This window comes from Pan paniscus, chromosome 2 (assembly GCF_029289425.2).
Source record: "Pan paniscus chromosome 2, NHGRI_mPanPan1-v2.0_pri, whole genome shotgun sequence".
NCBI classification, from domain to species: Eukaryota; Metazoa; Chordata; class Mammalia; order Primates; family Hominidae; genus Pan; species Pan paniscus.
The window spans coordinates 2,887,826-2,913,022 of record NC_085926.1 but is presented as its reverse complement, the minus strand read 5'-3'; the positions used below and the strand labels follow the sequence as shown (position 1 = coordinate 2,913,022).

At 38.1% G+C, this 25,197-nt stretch overlaps 1 protein-coding gene across 7 annotated transcripts in view; it reads right to left on the bottom strand.

The window, feature by feature from the left end:
- Positions 1–25,197, bottom strand: part of LOC100989577 (contactin-4) — a 960,081-nt gene that overhangs the window by 143,553 nt on the left and 791,331 nt on the right. For all 7 annotated transcript variants that reach the window (XM_034955676.3, XM_063602085.1, XM_034955675.3 and 4 more), the window contains 2 exons: positions 16,181–16,317; positions 13,998–14,127 (listed from right to left, as the gene is read on the bottom strand). In XM_034955676.3, coding sequence (XP_034811567.1) covers positions 13,998–14,127; positions 16,181–16,317 — 267 coding nt within the window. The remainder of the gene's footprint in view (positions 1–13,997; positions 14,128–16,180; positions 16,318–25,197) is intronic.

The window sequence follows — 25,197 nt, the reverse complement described above, 5'->3', positions numbered from 1 at the left end:
CAGGCTGGAGTGCAGTGGCGTGATCTCGGCTCGCTACAACCTCCACCTCCCAGCAGCCTGCCTTGGCCTCCCAAAGTGCCGAGATTGCAGCCTCTGCCCAGCCGCCACCCCGTCTAGGAAGTGCCACCTAGACGTCTAGCGCCACCTCTGCCCCGCCGCCCCGTCTGGGAACTGAGGAGCATCTCCACCCGGTGGCCCCGTCCGGGAGGTGGGGGGCGCCTCTGCCCGGCTGCCCCTACTGGGAAGTGAGGAGCCCCTCTGCCCGGCCGCCCCGTCTGGGAGGTGTACCCAACAGCTCATTGAGAACGGGCCACGATGACGACGGCGGTTTTGTCGAATAGAAAAGGGGGACATGTGGCGAAAAGAAAGAGAGATCAGATTGTTACTGTGTCTGTGTAGAAAGAAGTAGACATAGGAGACTCCATTTTGTTCTGTACTAAGAAAAATTCTTCTGCCTTGGGATGCTGTTAATCTATGACCTTACCCCCAACCCCGTGCTCTCTGAAACCTGTGCTGTGTCAACTCAGGGTTAAATGGAATAAGGGCGGTGCAAGATGTGCTTTGTTAAACAGATGCTTGGAGGCAGCATGTTCGTTAAGAGTCATCACCACTCCCTAATCTCAAGTACCCAGGGACACAAACACTGCGGAAGGCTGCAGGGTCCTCTGCCTAGGAAAACCAGAGACCCTTGTTCACATGTTTATCTGCTGACCTTCCCTCCACTATTGTCCTATGACCCTGCCAAATCCCCCTCTCGGAGAAACACCCAAGAATGATCAATAAATACTAAAAAAATTGAAAAAAAGAAAAAGAAAAAAAAGTACATAACATAAAATTTACCATCTTGACAATGTTTACGTGTACAGTACAGTAGTATTAACTATATGCACACTTTTGTGCAACTCATTGCTAGAATGTTTTCGTTTTGCAACACTAAATGTTGATACCCATTACCCAACTCCCCATTTCCTCCTCCTCTCTCCCAGCCCCTGGTAACAACGCTACTTTCTGTTTCTATGAGTTTGACTATGTTAGACATCTCACAAAGTGGAATCATGAAGTATTTGCTTTTTGTGACTGGCTCGTTTCATTAGCATAATGTCCTCAAGGTTCATTCATGTTGTAATACATAACAGAAATAATAGTCCATTGCATGTACTTAAACACATTTCCTCTATCCTTTCAACTATCCATGGACATTTAGGTTGCTTCCACCTCCTGACTATTGTGAATAATACTGCAATTAATATAGGTGTGCAAATCTCTCTTCAGGATGCTGTTTTCAATTATTTTGAATATATACCAAATGTTAGGATTGCCAGATTATATGGTAATTCCATTTTTAATTTTCTGACTGTAAAGTGGATGAGTAACATCATGCTTAGCAGTGAAAAATTGAAAGCTTTTTCTCTAAGATCAGAAACAAAGCAAGGATGCCCACTCTCAGCACTTCTATTTAACCTAGTATTAAGTCCTAGGCAGAGCAATTAGACAAAGAATAAGTAAATAAATAAATAAAAGCCATCCAAATTGGAAAAGAAAGAAGTAAAATTTTTCATATAAGGCTTTCATTAGGTTGAGGTAGTTTGCTTCTCTACTTTGTTGAGTGTTTTTGTCATGAAAAGGTATTGAATTAGGGCAGGCACAGTGGCTCATGCCAGTAATCCCAGCACTTTGGGAGGCCAAGGCAGGAGGATCACTTGAGGTCAGGAGTTTGAGACCAGCCTGGCCAACATGGTGAATCCCCGTCTCTACTAAAATTACAAAAATTAGCCAGCCATGTTGGCATGCGTCTGTAATCCCAGCTACTTGGGAGGCTCAGCTGGGAGATACGCTTGAACCCGGGAGGTGGAGGTTGCAGTGAGCCAAGATCACATCACTGCACTCCAGCCTGGGCGACAGAGTGAAAAAACAAACAAACAAAAAAGACATGGTATTGAATTTTGTCAAAAGCTTTTTCTTCATCAATTGGAACGATCACGTGGTTCTGGTCCTTCATTCTGCAGTATATTATATTAACTGATTATTGTATGTTGAGCCATCTTTGCATTTCAGGTATAATTCCAATTTGACATTGTGTATAATCCTTTTAATGTACTGCTGAGTTGAGTATGCTAGTGTTTTGTTGACAATTTCTGGATCAATGTTCATCAGGGTTATAGTCTGTAGTTTTCTTGTGTCCTTGTTTGTTTTTGGTTTTAACATAAAGCTGCGCTTACAGAATGAGTTTAAATGTGGTCCCACTTCTTTAATTCTTTGGAAGGGTTTGGGGAAAACTGGTGTTAATTCTTCTTTAAATATTTGGTAGAATTCTCCACTGAGGCATTTGGTCCAGGGATTTTCTTTATTGGGAAGTTTAAATTACTGCTTCAATCTCCTTGCTAGTTCTAAGTCTATTCACATTTCTATTCCTTCAAGACTCAGTCTTAAGCAGTTGTATGTTTCTAGCAATTTATCTACTTCTTCCAGGTTATCCAATTTTTCAGTGAATAATTATTTGTAGTGGTCTTTATACTCTTTTTATTTCTGAATCATCTGTTTCATGTCTCTAATTTCTGATTTTACTTATTTGAGTACACTCTTTTCTCAATCTACTACGGGTTTGTCAATTTGGTTGATCTTTTTAAAAATCAACTCTTGTTTACACTGGTTTTTTTCCTAGTATTTTTCTATTCTATATTTCCTTTATCTCTGCTCTAATATATATTATTCTATTACTTCTATTGATTTTTCAGTTTTTAAAATCTTTTTCTAGTTGCCTGTGATGCGAAGTTAGGGCGTTGATTTGAGATATTTCTTCTTTTTTAATGTAAGCATGTATCATTATTAACCTCCCTCTTATTACTGCTTTTGCTGCATCCGTAAGTTTTGGTATGTTGTATTTTCATTTCCATTTGTCTCCTGATATTTTCTAAATTACATTGTGACTTCTACTTTGACCCATTCATTGCTTAAGAATGAGTTGTTCAATTTTTACATATTTGTGGATTTCCCGTTTTTCCTCTGCTATCAATTTCTAGTTTCATTCCATCATAGTCAGAGAGGATATTACGTATAATTTCAATTTTCTTAAATCTGTTAAAACTTCTTTGTACCCTAACATATGGTCTCTTTTGGACACTGTTCCATGTGTGCATGAGTAGATTTCATATTCTGTTGTAGTAGAGAGCAGTGTTCTTTATATGCTTGTTAGGTCCAACTGGCCTATAGGGTTGTTCACATCCTCTGCTTCCTTATTTGTCTTTTGTCTGACTGTTCTATCCATGATTGAAAATAGAGTATCAAAGTATCCTACTATTGTGTTGCTATTTCTCTCTTCAGTTCTGTCAATGTTTGCTTCATACACTTGGAAGTTCTAATATTAGGTGCATACATATTTCTAACAGTTACATCTTTGTGATGAATCAGTCCTTTTATCATTATATAATGTTTTTCTTTGTCTCTTGTGACAGTTTTTGTCTTAAAGTTTATTTTGTCTGATATTAATACGGTCACCCTTGCTCTCTTTAGGTTCTGGTTTGCACGGATTATTTTCCTCTATTCTTTCATTTTCAGCTTGCGTGTAACCCTAGGTCTAAAGTGTGTCTCTTACAGAGAGCATATAGTTAGATCCTGTTTGTTTTTAATCCATTCAGTCAAGCTATATCTTTTAATTGGGGCATTTAATCAATTTATGTTTAAAATAATTAGAGATAGGGAAGGGCTTACAATTGTCATTTTGTTCATTTGTTTTATGTATCTTGTAGCTTTTGTGTTTACCCTTTCTCCTCTTTCTGTCTTCAAAAGAGGAGATTTTTATTCCTCGATTTTTATTTGTTTTAATTTTTATTTATTTAATTTGTTTATTTTTGAGACAGAGTCTCACTCTGTCATCCAGGCTGGAGTGCAGTGGTGTGATCTTGGCTCACTGCAGCCTCCGCCTCTCGGGTTTAAGTGAGTCTCCTGCCTCAGCCTGCTGAGTAGCTGGGATTACAGGCATGCGCCACCACATCCAGCTAAACTTTGTATTTTTAGTAGACATGGGGTTTCACCATGTTGGCCAGGCTGGTCTCAAACTCCTGGCCTCAAGTGATGTGCCTGTCTCAGCCTCCGAAAGTGCTGGGATTACGGGCGTGAGCCACTGCACCCAGCCTTGTGTTTCCTTTATTTTTAAAAATGATATGTTTTCATTCACTGCTCATTTCTCTTCTTGTATATTATATAGATATTATCTTTGTGGTTACCACTGTAATTATATAGCACATCTTAAAGTTATAATAATCTATTCAAGCTGGCAACAATTTAACTTCAATCATGTATAAAAACTATTTACATCCTGCTCCCCCACTTTGTTACTGATGACACAAATTACCTCCTTTTATACTGTACAGTTATTAACATAGATTTATAGTTACCTTTTATACTTTTTAAAAAATTCTATACCAGATTTTTATAAAAGTGATTTTTGTACCTACAATATTACAGGATTTTATATTTGTCTGTATGTTTACCTTTATCTAGGAGTTTTAAATTTTCATATAGTTTTGTGTTGTTTATCATCCTTTCATTTCAACTTGAAGGACTCCCTTCAGCATTTCTTGCAGGGTAAACCTAGTGGTGATAAACTCATTCAGCTTTTGTTTATCTGGGAAAGTTTCAATTTCTCCCTCATTTTGGAAGGACAGTTTTGCCAGATATAGTATTCTTGATTGGCAGCTCTTTCTTTCAGCACTTTGAGTAGATCATCTCTCTCCCTTCTAGCATGCAGTTCCTGCTGAAAAATCTGTTGATAATCTTACAGATGCACACTTGTTTGTGATGAGTTGCTTTTCTCTTGCTGCTTTCAGGATTTTCTTTTGGTCTCTGACTTTTGACACTTTGATTATAATGTGTCTCAGTGTAGATCTCTTTGGATTCATCCTAGCTGCAGTTCTTGAGCTTCTAAAATTTGTGAATCCATTTCCTTGCTCAGACTCGGGAAGTTTTCAGCCATTTTTTCTTCAGATAGGCTCTCTGCCATTTTCTCTCTTTATTGTCTGCAAATTACATAACACTTATATTGTTGCACTTGATGATGTCCCATAGACCCTTCAGCTTTCTTCACTTTTCTTATTTTTTCCGTTTTGCTCCTCTGCCTCAATAATTTCTAATGTTCTGTCTTTGAATTGCTGATTATTTTTTTCTGTCTGGTCAAGCCTGTTGTTGAATCTCTCTAGTAAATTGAGTACTATATTCTGAATTCACTTACTATATTCTTCACCTCCAGAATTTCTTTGGGCTCATTTTCATCTTTTATCTCTGTTGATACTCTCATTTTGTTCATGCATCATTTACCTGATTTCCTTTAGTTATCTACCTGTACTGTCTCTTAATTCCTTGAGCGTCTTTATGAGAATAATTAGAATTATTTGGTAATTGATATACCTCTGTTTCTTTAGGGTTGATTTCTGTAGATATAATTTGTTCCTTTGGTTGGGCCATGTCTTCTGGTTTCTTTGTGTGCTTTATTATCTTCTGCTGGAATTCTGGCATTTAAAAAATCAGACACTTCTCCTAGTCTTTGCAGTCTGAGAGCAATCAGTCCAGCTAGAGATTCTGCAAATCTCTCAAGCCTTTTCTGATGATGCGTCTTCTCTGGGCTTTTGTATGTAATCCCCTAATTGAAGATTTGTTGGTTTCTACTCAGGAGCTTCCCTTGGTGTCTTTATCAGGTACTGTGGACTTTCTAGTGCTGCAGGAAGCATTAGATTTCCCTCTGTTGGTACTGGACCTCCCCTAGTGTCTGTGGTACAGCCTGATACCAGACCAAGCCATGTTGATAGACTTTGTTCTCAGGGGGCCTCCCACATAGCCCAGTTTCTGTCATCAATTAGATTCAGGCAAAACGGAAACCACTCCCTCAGGTAGTACTTCCCCCTCAAAAGTAAAAACACTGGATATACCTTCCACTCTTTTCTTTCCCTCCCCAGCAAGAAATTAGGAATTGGAAGTTTTCTACTGATAGCTCTGTGCTACGCTGAGGGGAGTGGGAGGTGCTCTAGCAAGCGAGTGCCATAAATTTTTCTACAGTGCTTTAATGCTATTGGCTTTACACTTGACTGGAGTGCAGAAATCTCTTAACTGGTTTTATTTCTTTCAATGGCAATTGGTCCACTGGGGAAAAAGGGTCTGGGGCTTCCCTTTTGACTATCTTGATGAATCACCCCCAACTACCAAATCTTGAATGTCAGTCTAATTAATACTCCTTAGATTAGGCTCCCCAAATGCAATCAATTTTGCCAGAAGGTGGTGGAGGGGGAAAAATAGTTACTTCATTTATTTATTTATTCACAAATTCAAAGAACTTGGGGTAGATAATGGTAAAAGACATAAAGTAGTAAATACATTTACAATATGACTCAATTCAAACAGGGGAAGGGTAGAAAACAATCTCACTAGAATTAATACAACAGAGTTAAATTAATCCCAGACTGGGCAAAGAGAAAAATAACATATTTCTTACTGACTGATGAAAAACTTTGCTTCTTTACTAGAAGATGCAAACTTTTCTTCTTTTAAGAGAGAAGTTCTACATTTTATGAGACATTTATTGGAAATATTTTTATGTAAAGGACTAAGGACTTCAAGATGGATAATCTCTTCACAGCAGTTTTACAGAAGATTCAGATATTTTGGTTATAGGATTGTATATAAAGTATTAAAGCTCAGTGATGCCTTAGGCTGCATTCTAGAGTAATATTTTAAACTCTGACTCACTGCATTTCTTTGGGGGAATTGATGTAAGGGATTATCATAATATTTATCATAATATTTATCAGCTTTCAATGCCTCCCCTCAGTTGGCTTTAACTACCAGAGTCATGCCATGCAGCACTTTAGCTCAAGCCTCACATGGTAGTCTGTCAAGACATTCTGTGTGCTTTATTCCTATTCACTCTCTTGTTGAAATGGGGCCTTCAGCCATGGTTGGAATCTCTGATGCCTGCTCTTTCTCTCATACAGGCGTACTTTGGATTCAGAGTGCTTTTTGATCCAAAATCAGATGTTTTGGTAGGGAGACTATGTTCAGTTTTTAAAAACAACAACAAAATCCCTCTGTGTAGGACAGATTTCCTATTTTAGGATAGTGGTTCTCAAACGGTGGTCTTCGATAAGCAGCATCAGCATCAACATCACTTGTTAGAAATATAAATTCCCAGGCCCCACTCTAGAACTACTGTATCAGAAATTCTCAGGGTAGAGTTCAGCAATCTGTGTATTAACATGTCCTCTAGATTACTGTGATGCACGATAAAGCCTGATAATCATTATTTTAGGAAAATTCAATGGCTTTCTAAACCTGATCTATTAAAGCAATAGTTCTCAAATTCTGTTGTTCTTCGGAGTCACACCTGGGGAGCTTTAAGGAAAAATGCCTGGGTCCTAGGATCAGAGACTGAATTAGTTGATAACGAGTATGGTATGCCATCAGGATAGTAAAGAGTTCCCCAGATGATTGTAATCTGCAGCAAAAATTGAGAAGCACAGAACTGGGATTTACTGGTGATTTCATGGCTATCTCTAAGTTTTTGGTATGGATACTAAGAGAAAAAAAAAAAAGCCCAAACCTTCTTATATTGTTATAAACACCTTTAGGTTTGCAAAGGCTTTCACATGTAATTCTGTCAGTTTTCACAGTAAGATGAGTAATGACCTCCTCCTACTACTGGTACGTATATGATCAATAACTTGATAAAGAAACCAAATTTGATTTTGAGAGCCAAGTGCACAGCTCCCCTCTTCATGACAACTTAAGTAAAGCTCTTGCCTGGATGACTGCAGTTGGGTAAGAAAGGCATGTGTCCTCTCATTCGATGCTGATCACACTCAGCATATCTGATTATTTTGTGACCTGGCTCAACGAGGCAGTTGAGAAATCAGATGCAGATGAGCACTTGCGAAAGTCCCTATGAAATAACTTTTAGTTTAGCCTTAATGTTTTTCTAATTTGGGAGCCAATCATCTGGATAGATGCCAAATTAACCAGATAATCGCTCAAGGTTGCACCTCACTTTAATTGGGCCATCAGTTACTTGATGGTATTTGAGTGTCCTGCCAGGGTCAGATGTGTTCCATCACACAGGCCAGGAGAACCCCCGGGATACTGAACCATTAGACATAATTTCCTCATGGTAGAAGCTACTTCTCCTCCATTATACAGTCCTGGAAAACTCAAGTCATATTCAAAAGACCACTGGGCAGATACCCACTCACCCTTAGGGATGGCTCCTCCCATTGTAAAATCAAAAAACTTTTTTCACAATATTCTCACATATATAAGCAAAATCAAAGATTTTTGACCCCCACCACTTCTGCAACCCCACTTAAGAGGTAGCTTAGGAAGTGATTAACATGGAGATTTTTTTAAAAGCTAGCCTCATTATCTCAAGGTGGAAATGGGTCTGAGGTACAGTTTATGTTCCAGAAATCTCCCTTCTGGATTAGTCTTAGGCTAGACTTTACCTAAGACCCCATCCTTGTTTGGTTCCTCCTTCTTCCTTATTCTGCTTTTCCTTACAGGTTTTTCCTGGAGAACACTCTTTCAGTGAATTGCAGATACCTGAAAACTTGCCTCAGACTTGCTTTGGAGACCTTAGCTATCCTCTATATTTACCTAATGATTTCAAGTTTGGCAATTTAATCAGCAGTCCCCATCGCCAATATGATCATCTGAGTGGACACAAATACTAAACATGGGTAGAACTATTACTTTAGAAAAGTTATTTTTTCACCAACAAAATACCTAACTTAGTTATCTTTACTTTTTAAGTTACGTATAGAAGATTCAGTTTCCCCATGATTACAAGACTCTATTTACTCTAATTGTAATACAACTTCATGAGTGGGGGAGAGGAGTGGAATGATGGTTATCACCCAGGGAGTTGTACAGCACCTCAGGGATGCCCACAGGGATATATCCCACAAGTGAATCTCATCCATGACTCAGGCTAAGACAGTAGAAAAGGTCTAGGAGGAGTTGCCTTGGGAAAAAATAAACTGCCAATTGTAATAGTTCAGTCACAGACAAGGACACTTCCATTTGATGTACTCATAACCAGGCCTACCAATATACTGACCTCAAGATAAAAGTCTCTCTATGGCGTTTGCCCATCCAGTGAGTAAATCACCCAGCACACAGATTAATTATTTAGCAGTTTAAATCCATTAAATAGACATGTTACATACACATTAAATACCAAGACAGAACACATAAAATAAAACCAAGGGAAAAACCTATTAAATATATGCTTCCTAACCATCTCTTATTCATGACCGTAGGGCTATCACCCAACATTAAAAGGAATCTCCTCTATAGCATTGGAGATTCCTGATATTTAATCAATAGGTGGAACCAACATATATATTTTTTCTTTCTTATACAGATTATCAAGAGATAATTTTTTTTTTTTTTTTTTTTGAGACAGTCTCACTCTGTCACCCAGGCTGGAGTGCAGTGGTGCAATCTTAGCTGACTGCAACCTTTGCCTCCCGGGTTCAAGTGATTCTCCTGCCTCAGCCTCTCAGATAGCTGGGATGACAAGCATGCACCACCATGTCCAGCTAATTTTTGTATTTTTAGTAGAGATGGGGTTTTGCCACGGTGGCCAGGCTGTTCTGGAACTCCTGACCTCAGGTGATCCACCCACCTTGACTTCCCAAAGTGCTGGGATTACAGGCGTGAGCCACTACACCCGGCCAAGAGATAATCTTAACAAGAGATTATCTTGTTTCCATTTTGTTTCTTTGTTCAATTCAGCATCCTCATGATTCTAGCATAGGTAATGACAATTTAGTTATTCGATCCAAAAGAGCCAAACTATTCCTGCTATATAAGGAACAAAGTGACTTGTGGAAAACAATCATATTATATCTTACCCAAGTTAACCAATATTAATTTCTATGTATTTTTAAATAGGCAGATGTCTTCTCCCTTATTCACTTAAGAGAGACTCTACGGGTTTACACACTCAATCTTTAACTGCCCTTCAATTTACCTGAAATACATTACTGGGAATTTTTGGAAGGGAAAATGGGATATTAAATAGGGAACTTGCAAGCTTGTCATTCAAGAATCTCCACAATTGGTCCTTAATGACTTCTCCATCTTTCTGTTTCTTTTCTCTTTTTCTTTTTTTTTTTTTTGAGAAGGAGTTTCACTCTTGTTGCCCAGGCCGGAGTGCAATGACACGATCTTGGCTCACTGCAACCTCTGTCTCCCCAGTCTAAGTGATTCTCCTGCCTCAGCCTCCCGAGTAGCTGGGATTACAGGCATGCGCCACCATGCTCGGCTAATTTTTATATATATATTTTTAGTAGATATGGGGTTTCACCATTTTGGCTAGGCTGGGCTCGATCTCCCAACCTCAGGTGATCCGCCTGCCTCGGCCTCCCAAAGTGCTGGGATTACAGCTGTGAGCCACCGTGCCCGGCCACCATCTTTCTTTTTCATGTTTAAATTTTCCGATATATGCTTTATGTATTTGAATCAAAATTTTTATTTTTTTATTATTTTACTTTTTAGATTGACAGACAAAATTGTATCTATTACATACAACATGTTTTGAAGTATTTATATATGTTGTAGAATGATTAAATCCAGCTAGTTAACATAAATTACCTTATATAATTATCATTTTTGTGGTGAAACACTTAACATCCGCTCCCTCAGCATTTTTTGAGAGTACGATATCTTGTTATTAACTATAATCATCGTGTTATACAATAGAGTGCTTGAATTTATTTGTCCCATCTAACTGAAGTGTTGTATTCTTTGAATGACATCTTCCCAACCCTCCCCCACCGATTCCCCTGACCCTGGCAACCACCATTCTACTCTATTTCTTTGAGATAAACTTTTTTAGATTCTACTTATGAGTGAGATCATGTGATATTTTTCTGTGCCTGACTTATTTCACACAGCACGATGTCCTCCAGGTTCATCCCTTTTGTCACAAATGACAGGATTTTCTCCTTTTCTTTATGGCTACATAGTATTCTACTGTGTTCACATATACCAAATGTTGTTTGCCCATTCATCCACTGAGGAGTCAACAGCTTTAAAAAGCACTGAAGATTCTCTATGTGCAGGAAACTATCCCAGATATTTTATAATTTTGAGCCTTTGTTCCAGCCATTTCATTCTGATCTGGACTATTCTTTGTGTTTGTCAAAATCTAAATTGTTCAGGGCTTAGCTTTCCAGCCCAGCCCCCTAGCCAAATTCCCTTTCCTGAATTCCTGCAAGCCTTACATTTTTACAACTTGTTTGGCCTAAATAATTTGATGACATGCCTTTATTGTTCTTATGTGAAACACGGTTAAATAATTTCTCAGGCATTTTCATTTTATCTTGACTGCTCTACTGCTATAGTCTGAATGTTTGTGCCCCTCCAAAATTCCTATGTTGAAATCCTAACCGCTAAGGTGATGGTACTAAGAGGCAGGACCTTTAAGAGGTGAAGCCCCTATGAGGTGAAGCCCTTCATAAGGGTGAAGCACCTTATGAATGGGATTAGTGCCCTTATAAAAGAGGCCCAAGAGCCCCTCACCCCTTCTGCCATGTGCAAACACAGTGAGAGGTTGGCAGTCTGCAACCCAGAAGGGGGACTTCACCAGAACCCGGCCATGCTGGCACCCTGGTCTCACACTTCCAGCTTCCAGAACTATCAGAAATAAACATTTGTTGTCTATAAGCCACCATGTTTGCAGTATTTTTGTTATAGCAGCTTAAACAGACTAACACTTCTAGTTTGCTGGCGTCGGGAAACTTAAGAGCTCAGATCAAAAATTCATTTGTAATTGAACAGTTCCAATTGGAAATGATTTTTAAATAAACTCCTTAATGTAAAAGTTGGAACAGTGATTCCCAGCTAACAGGCCTTGAATCCTAGTACTAGAGGGAGAGAGGGGAGGGCTATGCAGAGTGGTTTTAAGCCATTATGCGTACACATACACATACACATATATTCTGTTACTTTCAGCTGTGGGTAGGCACTCTAGATATAAATCATTAAGCAGCTTTTCTCACTTTATTGGAGTCATTTGTTTCTATCAAATTTTCTTATTTTAATAAAGGGATCTACAAAATCTCTTAAAATTATAAAAGGGTCCCTAGACTGATAAATTGGCTAGCGCTCATATAGAGGGTTTTCAGACACTATGATTCATTTCATTAGGCCACATCTCACTTTTAGCTGTTCTTCCAACTAGCTGACATAGAGTAGAGTAGAGAACACACTTGTTTTGGAATAAACTCCTAAGCAATCCTGCCATGGTGAACTGTACTCCAAAAGACTCAGTTCCAAGTACCAATAGTTAGCAAATCCGGGCAGAAGGGAATCATCATATGTGTCCTGGAAGGGGTTGAAAATTATTGTTCCTAATATTTATAGGGTGAGAAGTATGTGTGTTGAGGATTCCAGTAGGCCTAGCCATGCTGATGCTATGCCAAGAGCATAAAACCATTACTAGGCCTCTTTGAAAAACGCTCCATCCCCATGAAATCTCAAAATCGTTATCTTTGATAGGATTTGAGTCAGTGCTAATGAACTTAGTGAGAAGAGCAGTGTGGAAGTTTTTCTTTCTTTTTATTTTTTTACACTGCACAGAATGGAAGTACATTCTACTTGAGAACATTTACTTCTATATGCAAGATTTACATGCTAGGCACCAATGAATGTTTTTCATAAGGGAAAGTCAGGACTCTGAAACTGGACAATTTATCAGAGCATGTGAATTAGCTCCTTTGTGTGCTGTTTTTCTCTTATTCATAGTCTTCCATTATGCTCTCACCAAGGAGAATGACTACTGAAAGCCTCTAAAATAGGAGGCAGTTCCCAAATCATTTGCATTTGTTTTTGTGTTTTCAGTTGTCATTATCATCTCTTCTTTTATAATAATAGACAAATTCAAAATTTTTCTACAGGATAATGCAAGCTGTTGGTCTTAACTTTTTTTTTTAACGTCCATAGATTTATCTTTTCACTCAGCTATGTTTTCGATTCTTTACTGACCTAATCTATTAATCCATTTAATAAAATAATCTCTCAACTTCTTCATTCATTTAACACACTCATTCATTCTTACATTCATTCAATGTTTATTGAGTGCATACTATGTGCTTCAATACTGTATTAAGTCCTGGGAATAAAATGATGAATTGAACCAATTATGATCCTTGACGTCACGGGGAGGTTAAAATGCAGTGGAAGAAAAAGATAGAAAGATCACAAAAAAAAAATGTAAACTGTAACTGTGGCATCTTTCATAAAGGAGAGGTAAAAGATAGTATAAAAATCTGTAATAGGAATAGTTGACCCAAGCATGACTTTCTGAGGAAGCACCAGTGAAGCTGGAAGATGGGAACTGAGAAGGAGTTACAGAAATGAAGAGGGGAAGGAAAAGCGTTTCAGGCAGAGGATGCACTCAGTATGCACCAGTGGCCTGCAGAGGAAGGGAGGATGGTGAGTATGCAGAACAGAAAGGTCAATGCAGCTGAAGAGGAGGGAGGAAGTGGCACACGATGAAAGACGCAGTTGGAAGAAAGATCATCAATGCATAGTCTGGAAAAATTCAGATGTGGAAGAGCAGGGTTTATTCTGTCAGCTGTTCAAATAAGCCTTTCCAAACCAAGTCAGCTCTTATTCCCTCCAAGCTCAAGTTTGCACCAAATCAGCAGCAGACTCCAAAAAGCATCTCAAAAACTTTGCTCAATTTAGAAGTGCAGTCAATAGAGGAATAAAAATGAGTGCCAAGGGAAGCATGGTCCCCATTGTAAGCATCAGAAGAGGCGGATTTAGAAAGCGTTCTCTTGTTATTGCTTATAGACTTGCTTATTACTTGTTTCTTGAGTAGCATCTTTGGCCTAAAGATTTCTTTACTCCTTTTCTTGGATTGAACATTTATGCTTGGCAAAGAACAAGTTAGTTTAGTGATCTAAAGAGTTTTTATTTTTTTTTTTCTTGCCAGTATAAAGACTCACCTATAACACTAAGCTCTGCGTTGGAAAAGATAACTCCATGTTTATTCTCTGCCAAACACTGATACATGCCAGCATCTGAGAGGTTCACTATTGTTATGTTGAGTGTTCCTTGCTCAATTTGAATTCTATCCTGTGAAAGAAAAGAGGAACATAAAAACAATGACCTTCTACAACTGAGACTTTAAGGCAATTTTACCATGTGTAATATCAAGGAAGCTTAATGGGATGAAAATAGCCATCATATAAGCAATTTACATAACATGATCTATTTATCTGTCAACTAAATTTGTGGCAGGTCAGATGCTAAATGGAACAACCAGTACATCAGTTGGTAAATGGAATTTAAATTGTAGGATTCTCTTGAGTTCTCATTGATTTAATAGTGGAGCCATTCAGATTAATATCCTCTCTAAACAGAATAACTTGAAACTTAAAATGCTTTTTCACTTTAAGGCTTTGTACTAACCAGAGTTAGGGGGTTTCGGAAATAAAACTAAATTTACTGTTTAGAGTGCCTAAAACACTCACATTTTGTGCAGGTGATACTTTGAAGGTTAATAGGATTACAATCTTGGATGAAACAGAGGCAAATATTTAATATTGGTTGAGGTTTACTAAAAAATGTAGGTATTAATAGTTTAATATTCCCTTAGTTTATTGCTGTCAGTGGTGTGATTTAAGCTGAGGACCATCTGGTGGCCAATCTGAAGGGGGCAAAGTTAGTACGTGGCACAGGAGATCCTCCTTATTTGTCACTCTGAGGATATACAACTTATGTGTCAATTTTCATAAGTATCAAAAAGGATCTCCTCCTCTCCAGGAGACCTGCCATTCTCTCTCTCTCTATAAAGAGGTACTAGTTTTCTGTTTGCCGCAGGGTTGTGAGTTAGCTGAGTGGACACTTTATTAGACTTTGATCAAATCTAGATATTCATGTTCCCTCACATTAAGAAACAAGCCCAATTGTCCCACAGAAGTGATAATTACCTGTTTTTGAATAAACCCAGAAATTGACCTGCCTAGTTTTAAAACTTGAAACTTACATTGGTCTCACTGAGTTCACTCCTCAGGAGGCTGATCCTCAAGCAAGGGACTCAAATTCACTAGATCATGGCATCCAGACAGTGAGACACCAGACCCTTCATCTGTCATAGTTGCCTCTGTACCCCCACCTAATTCCTTCCTGCACACAGCTGCATCCCTTCCCCAGCTACATAAACTCCCAATTTTAGTTGGTTGGAGAGATGGATTTGAGACTGATCTCCCATTCTCTTTGACTAAAGCACCTGAACAAAGCCTTATTTCCTGGCAATACTCACTGTCTCAGTGATTGGCTCTCTGCACAGCAAGCAACAGGACCTAGACCAACTCCCTGGCATTTTGGTAACAATTACACAAAAGAAGGAAAATACCAGTACCTAGGTACCTATACTCCCGCAATTTGTTTGAGTTTGGCTTTTATAATTGACAGAATCATGGACAAGCTGGAGCCCTTCCAGCAAATGGAGAACATGCATGAGGCAGGGGGTGGGTTAGGCAAAACAGTCCCCTTTCTCTTCCTGTCATGTAGATTCATGTGAGGGCCATTGCTCCGAGCAGGCACTCTTTTCTGGGTGGCCTACTGGAGGAAGAAATCTGAGCGTGAAAGACTGCCTCTCAATTTGGAGCCTGAGGAAAATGTCAAATTTCAATTAATATTTGAGGTTCGGCAGGAAAATACATAAGGAAAATTAAATTGGACACAACTGTTCCTCATTCTCAGGGTCTCCGCTCTGCCCCTGCTTCATTCCGATTTCTTTGTCAGAGTGTTTCTCTATTTAGCTGGATATCCTGCATTGTGTCAATGCCCCTTCTCCTGTAGCGGATGCTGGAATGTATCTTCCTTTGTATCTTAGCGCAATTTCATGTTCCAGACCTTTTGCATAACTTTCCCATTATAAAGTCACATATGTTAATCTTTGAAGACCACAGATCTAGTACAAGAGCTTAATTGAAAGCTGGAGAATTGGATTTAAGTGCACTTTCTATTTATCAATTGCATTCACTCTCACTTTTTCCACTATAATGGTGTTTCACTGTATATTATTTTAGAAACAATTCACCATTCTCCCGTTTCCACGGCAATGAGGCTATATTAAACGTTATAGTCAAGACTAAGACACAATTACCATTAACTTGCTTACCCGAGTTAGCAGAGGTTCGCCATTTTTTAGCCACCTGTATGTAGGCTTAGGCCTTCCATTTGCTTTACATTCCCAAAAGACATTTTCTTCCATGGCCACGTGAATATCATTTATTTTTTGAATCCAATTAGGTTGAGCTATAGGCATCCAAAAAGCAAAGAAAGGTGTATATTCAGTGTGTACTCAATCTATTTTTATCATATTCAATCAAAGGGCAAAAGTACACTTATAATAAAATTCCTTTTCCAGATGTTATGCAAATAACGAGACTGGGGAGAAATTCAGGGAGGTGCCTATACCCTACTCTGAATACCATTTTTGTGGTTCATATTGTAGTCTTTTGATCGCTAAATGCAAAATGGATAAAACTAGCAATACCATATGGCAAAATTAACTGTCCCTGTCCTGTAAGTATCTATTATTCCTTCTTTCCTTTCAGTAGACAATATCTTCCCATCACCCCCCTCCCACTTTTAACCAGGCTGGTATATTTCCAGGTATGCACTACATTTGCCAGATTGCTTTGCAGCTAGAGGTAACTATGTAACCAAGTTCATGCCAACTGTATGTGTGTGAAAGTGCTGAGAGCAACTTCTGGGTTATTCACTTAAAGATACTTTCCGTAACCTCTTCTTTCCCCTTCACACTGATTGGAAAAGACCAGCAATTGAAATAGCCTTGGGTGCAGACATGGAAGCTACATAGGATGAAAATGCTGACCTGTCAGCCTTGGACCATGAATGACCGTGTGGAGCAAAGCAGCTCCACATCCACCTGCCATTTTTGAGGAAAATAATGTGAGAGAGAAATAAACTTTTCATCTAAGCTACTTTATTTTGGGGCCTCCTTTGTGAGAATAGCTTAGCTTGTCCCTCACTAATATACTTCACTCCCACATGTTGTATAGATCAATTTTATGATTCCTTTCTCCTTTAAGACTATCATCATTGTTTATTATTGATTTCATATTGATAGAATGTTATCTACAGGAATAGGACCCTAGAACCCCAAATCTTTAAATGAGTTCTGATTTTTATCAAACCTCCTCAGGAAATCAAGTCCTGCCCACAGTCTAACACAAGAATTCAAAGTAGCACTTAATTCCCACATTGCCCACTGCTATCCACTACCCCCGCTGCCCAAATGATAATACATTTTCTGTACTTCATTGAAGTCACATTTTCTTTCCTTATTTTCAATAGATATAAAGACAATGTTAATTCCATGTTCCATAAAAAGTCTTCATAAATATCAAATCTTGCCTCAAGCACAATTCATGCCATTAAGAATAATGATAAACATATTCAGGTAGAAGACCTTCAGCCCAAAGTCATGCAGAAGATAACCATAGCTGTCATTCTGGAACTTTATGTGTTCACAGGGCATTTCTACAGGGTAATGCCTACCAAGGTAAACCTAATAATCAAAGTTGATATCAGTATTTAATTAGGAGATGCTACTCATTATTCTTAACATCTCTTCCAGCTGACTTGACCTCAGTATCTTCACTCAACAATGTTTCAAATCATCCATAATTTTAATTCAAAAGGAAATTGCTACTGTTGAGGCCAAACTGTATTTCACCTTTTCAATAATAAACAAAACTAGAAAAACACTCAACAAATCACTTAACCAGCAGAGGTCTCTAGGCCCTTGAATAAATGCTGCTTTTTTCTTTTCTCATCTATAAGCAATTTTATGTTTTTCAACGAGCAAAACACAGTTTTACAAATCCTCTACTGATGGGATGATGCATTGCTGCATATGAGGGGAGGCCAAAAGGGCAACTTCAAAAAAATTTAGAACATCAACAAACATCAACGTGAATGAAGGGTTATAACCTACACCCTTAAAAGAGCTGCAAGTCTTCCTTGTTCTTTATCTTCCTGCTGCTAATGCAAAGGAAGCTAAAAAGGTTCTCTGCTTGGAGAATTTGATGTGTAACCCTGATAGGGCTAATGCAGTTGCATGCCTGATTTCACATTCAACCTGCTGAATATTGACCCCTACAGCGTCCATGAAAACAAAGCAAACAAGAAAAGCCACAGAAGTATGTGAGGAATATTAACAATGAAGCCAAACTTTTGAAAGAGAGTGAGGAAAAAAACGGAAGGGCAAATATAACTTATGAAGCAATGTCAAGTTGAAGTTCAAAAAGGAAACATCAAAATCACATGCAGAGAGAGAGATTTCAATGTCAGAGATTTCCTGTAACACTTGGGCTTTCTTATTGCTTTTTTGCAAAAATGCAGAAAGCTGGAAGCAAAACCTTGCAATCTCAAGAAGCAGGTGAGGCAGAGAAGGGAGGGACTGGAGAGAATTTTGAAAAGACCTTGCAAAGTTCTAACTAGTTAACTACTTCTGAGGGCTCATTCTGTCTCTTCCCACAGGGTTATGGAGGTCAAGGAACAGATGAGAATACTCAGTGGTAGTTATTTGTGCTGGCCAAGGTGAAATCAACAAAAAATTCAGTGTCTGTGGGAGATCACCTGGCACTTTCTTTATTTTTAAAGTAAAATTAATTCATAGAAGACAAATTTGAACTGATATAAACATATTCCTCTCAAAGTGAATATCTGAACGTGGGCCCATGAAGATCAGAAATGAAGTATCATATTATATATGTGACAAAGAGAGATAGTCTTTATCTTAACACGCCATTTGCAAATCTACAGGGCAAAAGCCCATGTAGTAAAGGTTTTCACTCCTGCTCACTTAGATTGGATGAATCATATCTAAACGAGTGAGTTTTTCAAACTAGAATAAATGAAGTCATGTGCTTGATGAAAATGACTCATGTATCTCCATATTTGGCGGGGGGGTTATCTAGTTCAAAGTCCTTAGATAACAAAAATCCCAGTTAAGCATATTATAAGACACATCATTAGCCCCTCCCCTTTTGTGATAATGCATTGGGTACAGGGTATTTATCGCTTAATATCAAGGTTCAACTATATTTTATAACTCCATGTCTAAACACAGGTTGAACATCCCTAATCTGAAGATCTAAAATCTGAAATGCTCTAAAATTCACAAGTTTTTGAGGGCCACCATGATGCCACAAGTGGAAAATTTCACACTTGATCTCATAAGGCTGGTCATAGTCAAATACAGTGAAAACTTTGTTTCATGCATTAAATTATGCAAAATATTAAAATGTTGCATAAATTACCTTCAGGCTGTGTGTATAAGGTATATCTAAAACATAAATAAACTTCATGTTTAGGCTTGGGTTGAAATATTCCAAAATCCTAAAAAACCTAAAATCTGAAACACTTCTGGTCCCAAGCATTTCAGGTAAGAGATACTCAACCTATATCAACTCAGAGGAAGGCCTGAACAGGTTAGTTCAATACTATTATTTCAGAAGCCATTTCTAAATGTCTTTTTTTTTTTTGTAATATATACAGAGCCCACATATTAAGCAGAATTAAACACATTCACATATTAAAAGAGAACCATCTGTTTTGAACTTTCATATTCTTTCAAGATTTGAAACAAAAGAATTCTTCTAGGACTCCTTAAGTGTTGTTCTCAAACTACAAATTCAAATATAATGTTAAATGCTTGTGCTGGGATTTGACTCTGTGACACACTTTGTCTCTTGGATAGATAAACAATCTCTTCATTTCAATCTTTTGTTCAATAACTGCCAGAAATGACCTAAATCAGCGTTTGTGTATTCCAGCCACTGGAATTGTACAAGCATCTTATCCAATAATAATTTATATTGCAGGCAGATATAATTTAAACTCAGTGGGTCAAACAATTCTCAGGAGTATTTGGCACTTCGATTTTCTAAAAACAGAAATTTGTAACCGAAAGAAATGCCAACATATGCCTTAGGCCTTAGAAATTTAAAAATATAAAAGAAAGGATGTGATGGCAAAAAAAAAAAAAAAAAAACCCTCTAAATTACTATTACAAAGATGACCTGTAGACATTCACAGTTATTTCTGGTTGCGGACACAATTTTGGAGAAGATGAATCATGTTCAGGGAATGCGGGAGTTTCACTGACATTGCTTAAGAATTTTAATGATAGTAGACTTTATGAGTCTGGAGATAATTACTTGGCTTTCGTTTACCACCTATATATATAGATGCTTCCCAAATCTCTATCTCCTGCCTGGGATTCTTATGCAATTGACAGAATCATCAAGAAATTCTCATATTACCTCAAATTCAGTGTTCCTAGTATTGGCACGAGAAATAGTCATTTTCCAATGCTACTTAAGAGAGTCTTCCAGTTTGTTATTACAGTCTTCTCATAAACCCCCGACTTCCAGTTGGCAGAAGTCACTGAAAAGAAGGACCAGCTCTACAAGAAATATGCATGTTGGATTTCAGGGCAAGGTCCATCTTTGGTGTTTGTTCAGCACGGATCATCTGCGCTTCTCTGGCTTCAGACTCTCATCCACTCCCCACACACCAATCAGTCTCCTCACAGGGGTCTTCAAACTCAATTCCATGAAGCTCTCAGGGTTCTTGGAAGGCACTCCCTTCCACATTCATTCAAATTCTCAATATTTAACACACCGCAAGGCTGCTTCCTTGCTGCAGCCTTGCTTTGTATTAAATATTGAGAATTTCTTGTGAAATTTCATGCTAAAAAAAGTACCTTGAGAAACATGCACATACTTTGCTGATACTGGCTGATATCTTGTATTATAAGAACAGCTTTGGAAATGCAGTCTGGGGATTGGAAGCCTGTTTTCTCCTTGAATTCAGATTCGTTTGGACCTAATGATGTCTAACACTCCTTTTGATTTGATTTGATTTGATTTTTTTTTTTTTTTTTTTTTTTTTTGAGACGGAGTCTCGCTCTGTCACCCAGGCTGGAGTGCGGTGGCGCGATCTCGGCTCGCTGCAAGCTCCGCCTCCCGGGTTCACGCCATTCTCCTGCCTCAGTCTCCCGAGTAGCTGGGACTACAGGCGCCCACCACCACGCCCAGCTAATTTTTTGTGTTTTTAGTAGAGACGGGGTTTCACCGTGTTAGCCAGGATGGTCTTGATCTCCTGACCTCGTGATCCACCTGCCTCAGACTCCCAAAGTGCTGGGATTACAGGCGTGAGCCACTGCACACAGCCCCTCCTTTTGATTTTAATAAGGGAAACCTTTAGCCTTTAGATTGTCTCTTAAACCAACAGGATTCATAGTTCTCCTAGTTTTTCTGTTAATTTGTACTTCATTCACACACTCTTATTTATGGCTTTTTCATCTCTACATAAGTTACAACTGACTTGCTTCTGGCAATGTTATGGGAGATGGCATCTCCCATAGGCCAATCCTTTTACAGATAGCACGGATAGCAAGGATAAACTCAAGTTCAGATATAAAAACCAACTATATGAAGATACACTAGAAGGCAACTCAAAGCTGGCATATTTCTATTAATAGGTATTCATGAATACATAAAGCAAATATAACTGTAGGAAGTAATCTGTATACGAGATAACAAGTAAGATTTCTGAATGTGCTCTGCCTCCTGTAAATGTTATGAAAATTAGGAGAACATTATCATTATTTCATATCTTTAGGTTAATATTGAAAGTCTTCTGCCATCTGACCAGGTGTGGTGGCTCATGCCTGTAATCCCAGCACTTTGGGAGGCCGAGGCAGGTGGATCATCTGAGGTCAGGAGTTTGAAACCAGCCTGGCCAACATGGTGAAACCTCATCTTTCCTAAAAATACAAAAATTAGCCGGGCATGGTGGTGCCTGTCTGTAGTCCCAGCTACTCAGGAGGCTGAGGCGTGAGAATCACAGTGAGCTGAGATCGTACCACTGTACTCCAGCCTGGGGGACAGAGCAAGACCCTGTCTCGAAAATAAATTAACAAATACATAAATGAAAATGAAGTCTTCTGCCATCTGGTTTTACCTACATCTCTTACTTTCTATCCAACTATGCCCATTGAATCCACAGCTCTTGGTGAATAAGGGTCTTTGTCGTCCACTCCAATAAGTCAGTTCAGAACTTTATAAATGAGTTATAGAATAAAAACATTGTAAGTCAGCAATATGTGGATTTTCAAAAAGGCTGTTGGGCCCGATTTACTCAGTTATACCCAGATCAATCAAGCTATGACTCTAACCTTACACAGATTCATTTCTCTATATTTCTTTCTTTTATTTTTTTAATCTTCAAAGCCTCTACCTAGTGTTTCCCTCAATCTGCTCTTACTCAGCTGAATCCATCCCCTTCTCTTTCCCTTATACACCTTGAGTTCAGTCCCAAATGCAACCAATAATGGAAACTACTAATATATGGAATATCTAATCAGCTTCACTTTATGCACATCATTTCTAAACCTCATAATAATATTCAGGTTAAGTGGACTTGTACTCATTTTATAGGTAAGGCCCAGAGACAATAACATCCAGATTCAGAAAGTAGCTCAGTTAGCAATGGTACACAGGCCTGCTTGGCTCCAACATCCATTCTCTGTCCAGAGCCTCTCAAAAAATGTCCAACCCTAATGCAAATGACAATGGTAGCATTCTTTTGAATGTATCCTTCTTAAAGTGCAATCTAAGAACCATTGTAGGTCCCCAGGTTTCCCTAAGAGAGTCCATTATGTCCTCTCTTTCCAATTATATAGGTGTCAGACCATATTTTCTTCATATACTTCAATCAAAACAAAATATCATGACAGACTGAATACAGAAGTATATAGGAGAATGCACTTTTATTCTAGTAAGACAGACATTAAAGAGATTTGCAAAAATATAAACCATGCTACTCTTTTCATTAAATATTTTTGTTCGGAAAAATATAGTCAGTTTTCTTATGTTAATTATTTCTAACAGATACTGGTTGTATTTTTGTCATTTTAAAGGAAATTAAGTTCTAAGTTAAATTCTCGATTTAAATTAATTATATGGCATATATGGGTAGATATAACTCACATAAACAAAGGCTCTTTGAGGTATCCAATAATTTTTCAGGGTAAAAAGGAGTCCTTAAACCAACAGTTTGAGCCCTCCTGCTTAGACAAGCAGAGGAACTTTTAGATAAACGAATCAACTTAAGCAAAACCTCCTATAAGTAAATTTAAACAATATTCATTGGTGAATAAAAAAATGTAACGGCGACATTTTGCCTTCTCTGGGACTATAGAGTGAGATGACTTGAATTGCATTTCAATATATTGTCCTTGATATGACTCTTTTTTTCATGGCTTAACGTTTCTTATTAGGTGAGGACTTTATGCCTCCACTCCTGTATTAATTCTCTCTATTATTCGCAACGTTTGCTTAATGCGTACCCCTTAAAAACTGTAGCAACATACTTTATTGGAACTATCAGATGAAAGAAAGAAACAAAAATTGTTGACTTTATCTTAAGTGACAGGGGAATTGAGGGTATCAATATCAGTTCTGTCTAGGACAATTAAGCAAACTATTGCCCTACTGTGAAATTACCTTATCTACTGTGTTCAATTTTTGGTTACTCTGTCCTTTAAGCTTCTTTGTAGGCTGAATATTATCTTGTGATCACATATACATAGCACATCCATGGGGAATTAGTATGCTCTGCGTAAGATGCTTCAGTATTCATTAATTGATGACCTTAGAGATACTCAAACACCATTTGCAGTGTCATCAAGCCTACAGTTTTGCCTTTAGAGGCAAAGGACTGTAGCACAAAGGGTCTAGACATTTAGTCTTACATGTAATTTGAAGAAGAAAAAAAGAGTTTTTTTGGACTCAATAACCAGGTGACCAACTTAGAAAATAGAAAGTGAAAAAGTCAGTTGTTCATCCAGATGTTTTCATTTGTGACACTGGTAATGGAAAACGCAAGAAAGAGTATCTGGATGATTGATGGATTTTTTTCACCTTACCTATTGTATCAAAATGTTGTATTGGCAGGAAAAGTAACACAGGTAGAATAGCAGAAAAAAGCAGTTCTAGCTGTGATTCCCATTCACTGCATTACCTTGAATAAGTTATTTTATATCTCTGGATCTTATTTTCTTTAATTATAAAAATCAAAGGGTTGGCCCCAGCAGTTGCTTCCAGCTTAAGTATTACTGGATTCTGTGAAATACAGCCTTGTTTACTGCTCAAATATTATATTCCCCATTTCCTAATTATGAAGATGGTTTAACTCTCATAACACCTGTTACAAAGAGAAGAAACTGTACAAAGATATTAAATATCAGGCTCTTTTAGTTCACACTTCATTCTACTAAATGATGACTATAATTCTATCAGTCTTTTTGGGCAAAAAGGAAGTGACTACAGAGACAGAATGAAGTGCAAAGATGAATAATTACCAAGTGAATTAAATCCATTTTATATTTCCCTTTCCTTTCTTCAAAGATAATTGCCTTAGCGCTCTCATTCTACTTTGTGTAGACTGGCTAAAATGCCTGATGTGACAGTAAGCTGTTAGCTTTCCAGAGTAGCAGGAACACCTTCTCTTGCATGCAATTTAATCTTCAGCTTCACAATACCATGGGTGGACAACCTAAACATAGAGCATTCTCACTATGTGGTTCCCAGACAAGCAGCATCAGCATTACTTGGGAACTTACTAGAAATGCAAATGCTTGGTTCTACCCTGGACTTACCAAATCAAAGCCTCCATCTGGTATGTTCCCACTGGGAACATAGAATGAGACCCAGAATTCTGTGTTGTAATAAGACTTCCAAGTGATTGTGATGCACACTGAAGTTTCAGAACCTCTAGCAAAGCATTCGAAATCTAGCTCTGTTTTTTACTGTATAAACTTAAATCAATTACTTTAATCTCTTTGGGACTCAATTTCCATATCTATAAACTAGACAGATGTAGGAATGAAATGAGCATATCCTATTGGCTCTAACTCCAAAATACATCTCAAGCCTCTCCATTTCTCTTCCTCTCTTACGTCCTAACCAACAATGTCTCTCACCTGGATATTGGCAATGGTCTCCTAACTAGCTGTCCGGCTTTTGCTCTTGGTTTCCAATCATCCATTCACCACAAAACAACCTGAGCGGTCTTTTCAAAACATTAATCAAATCG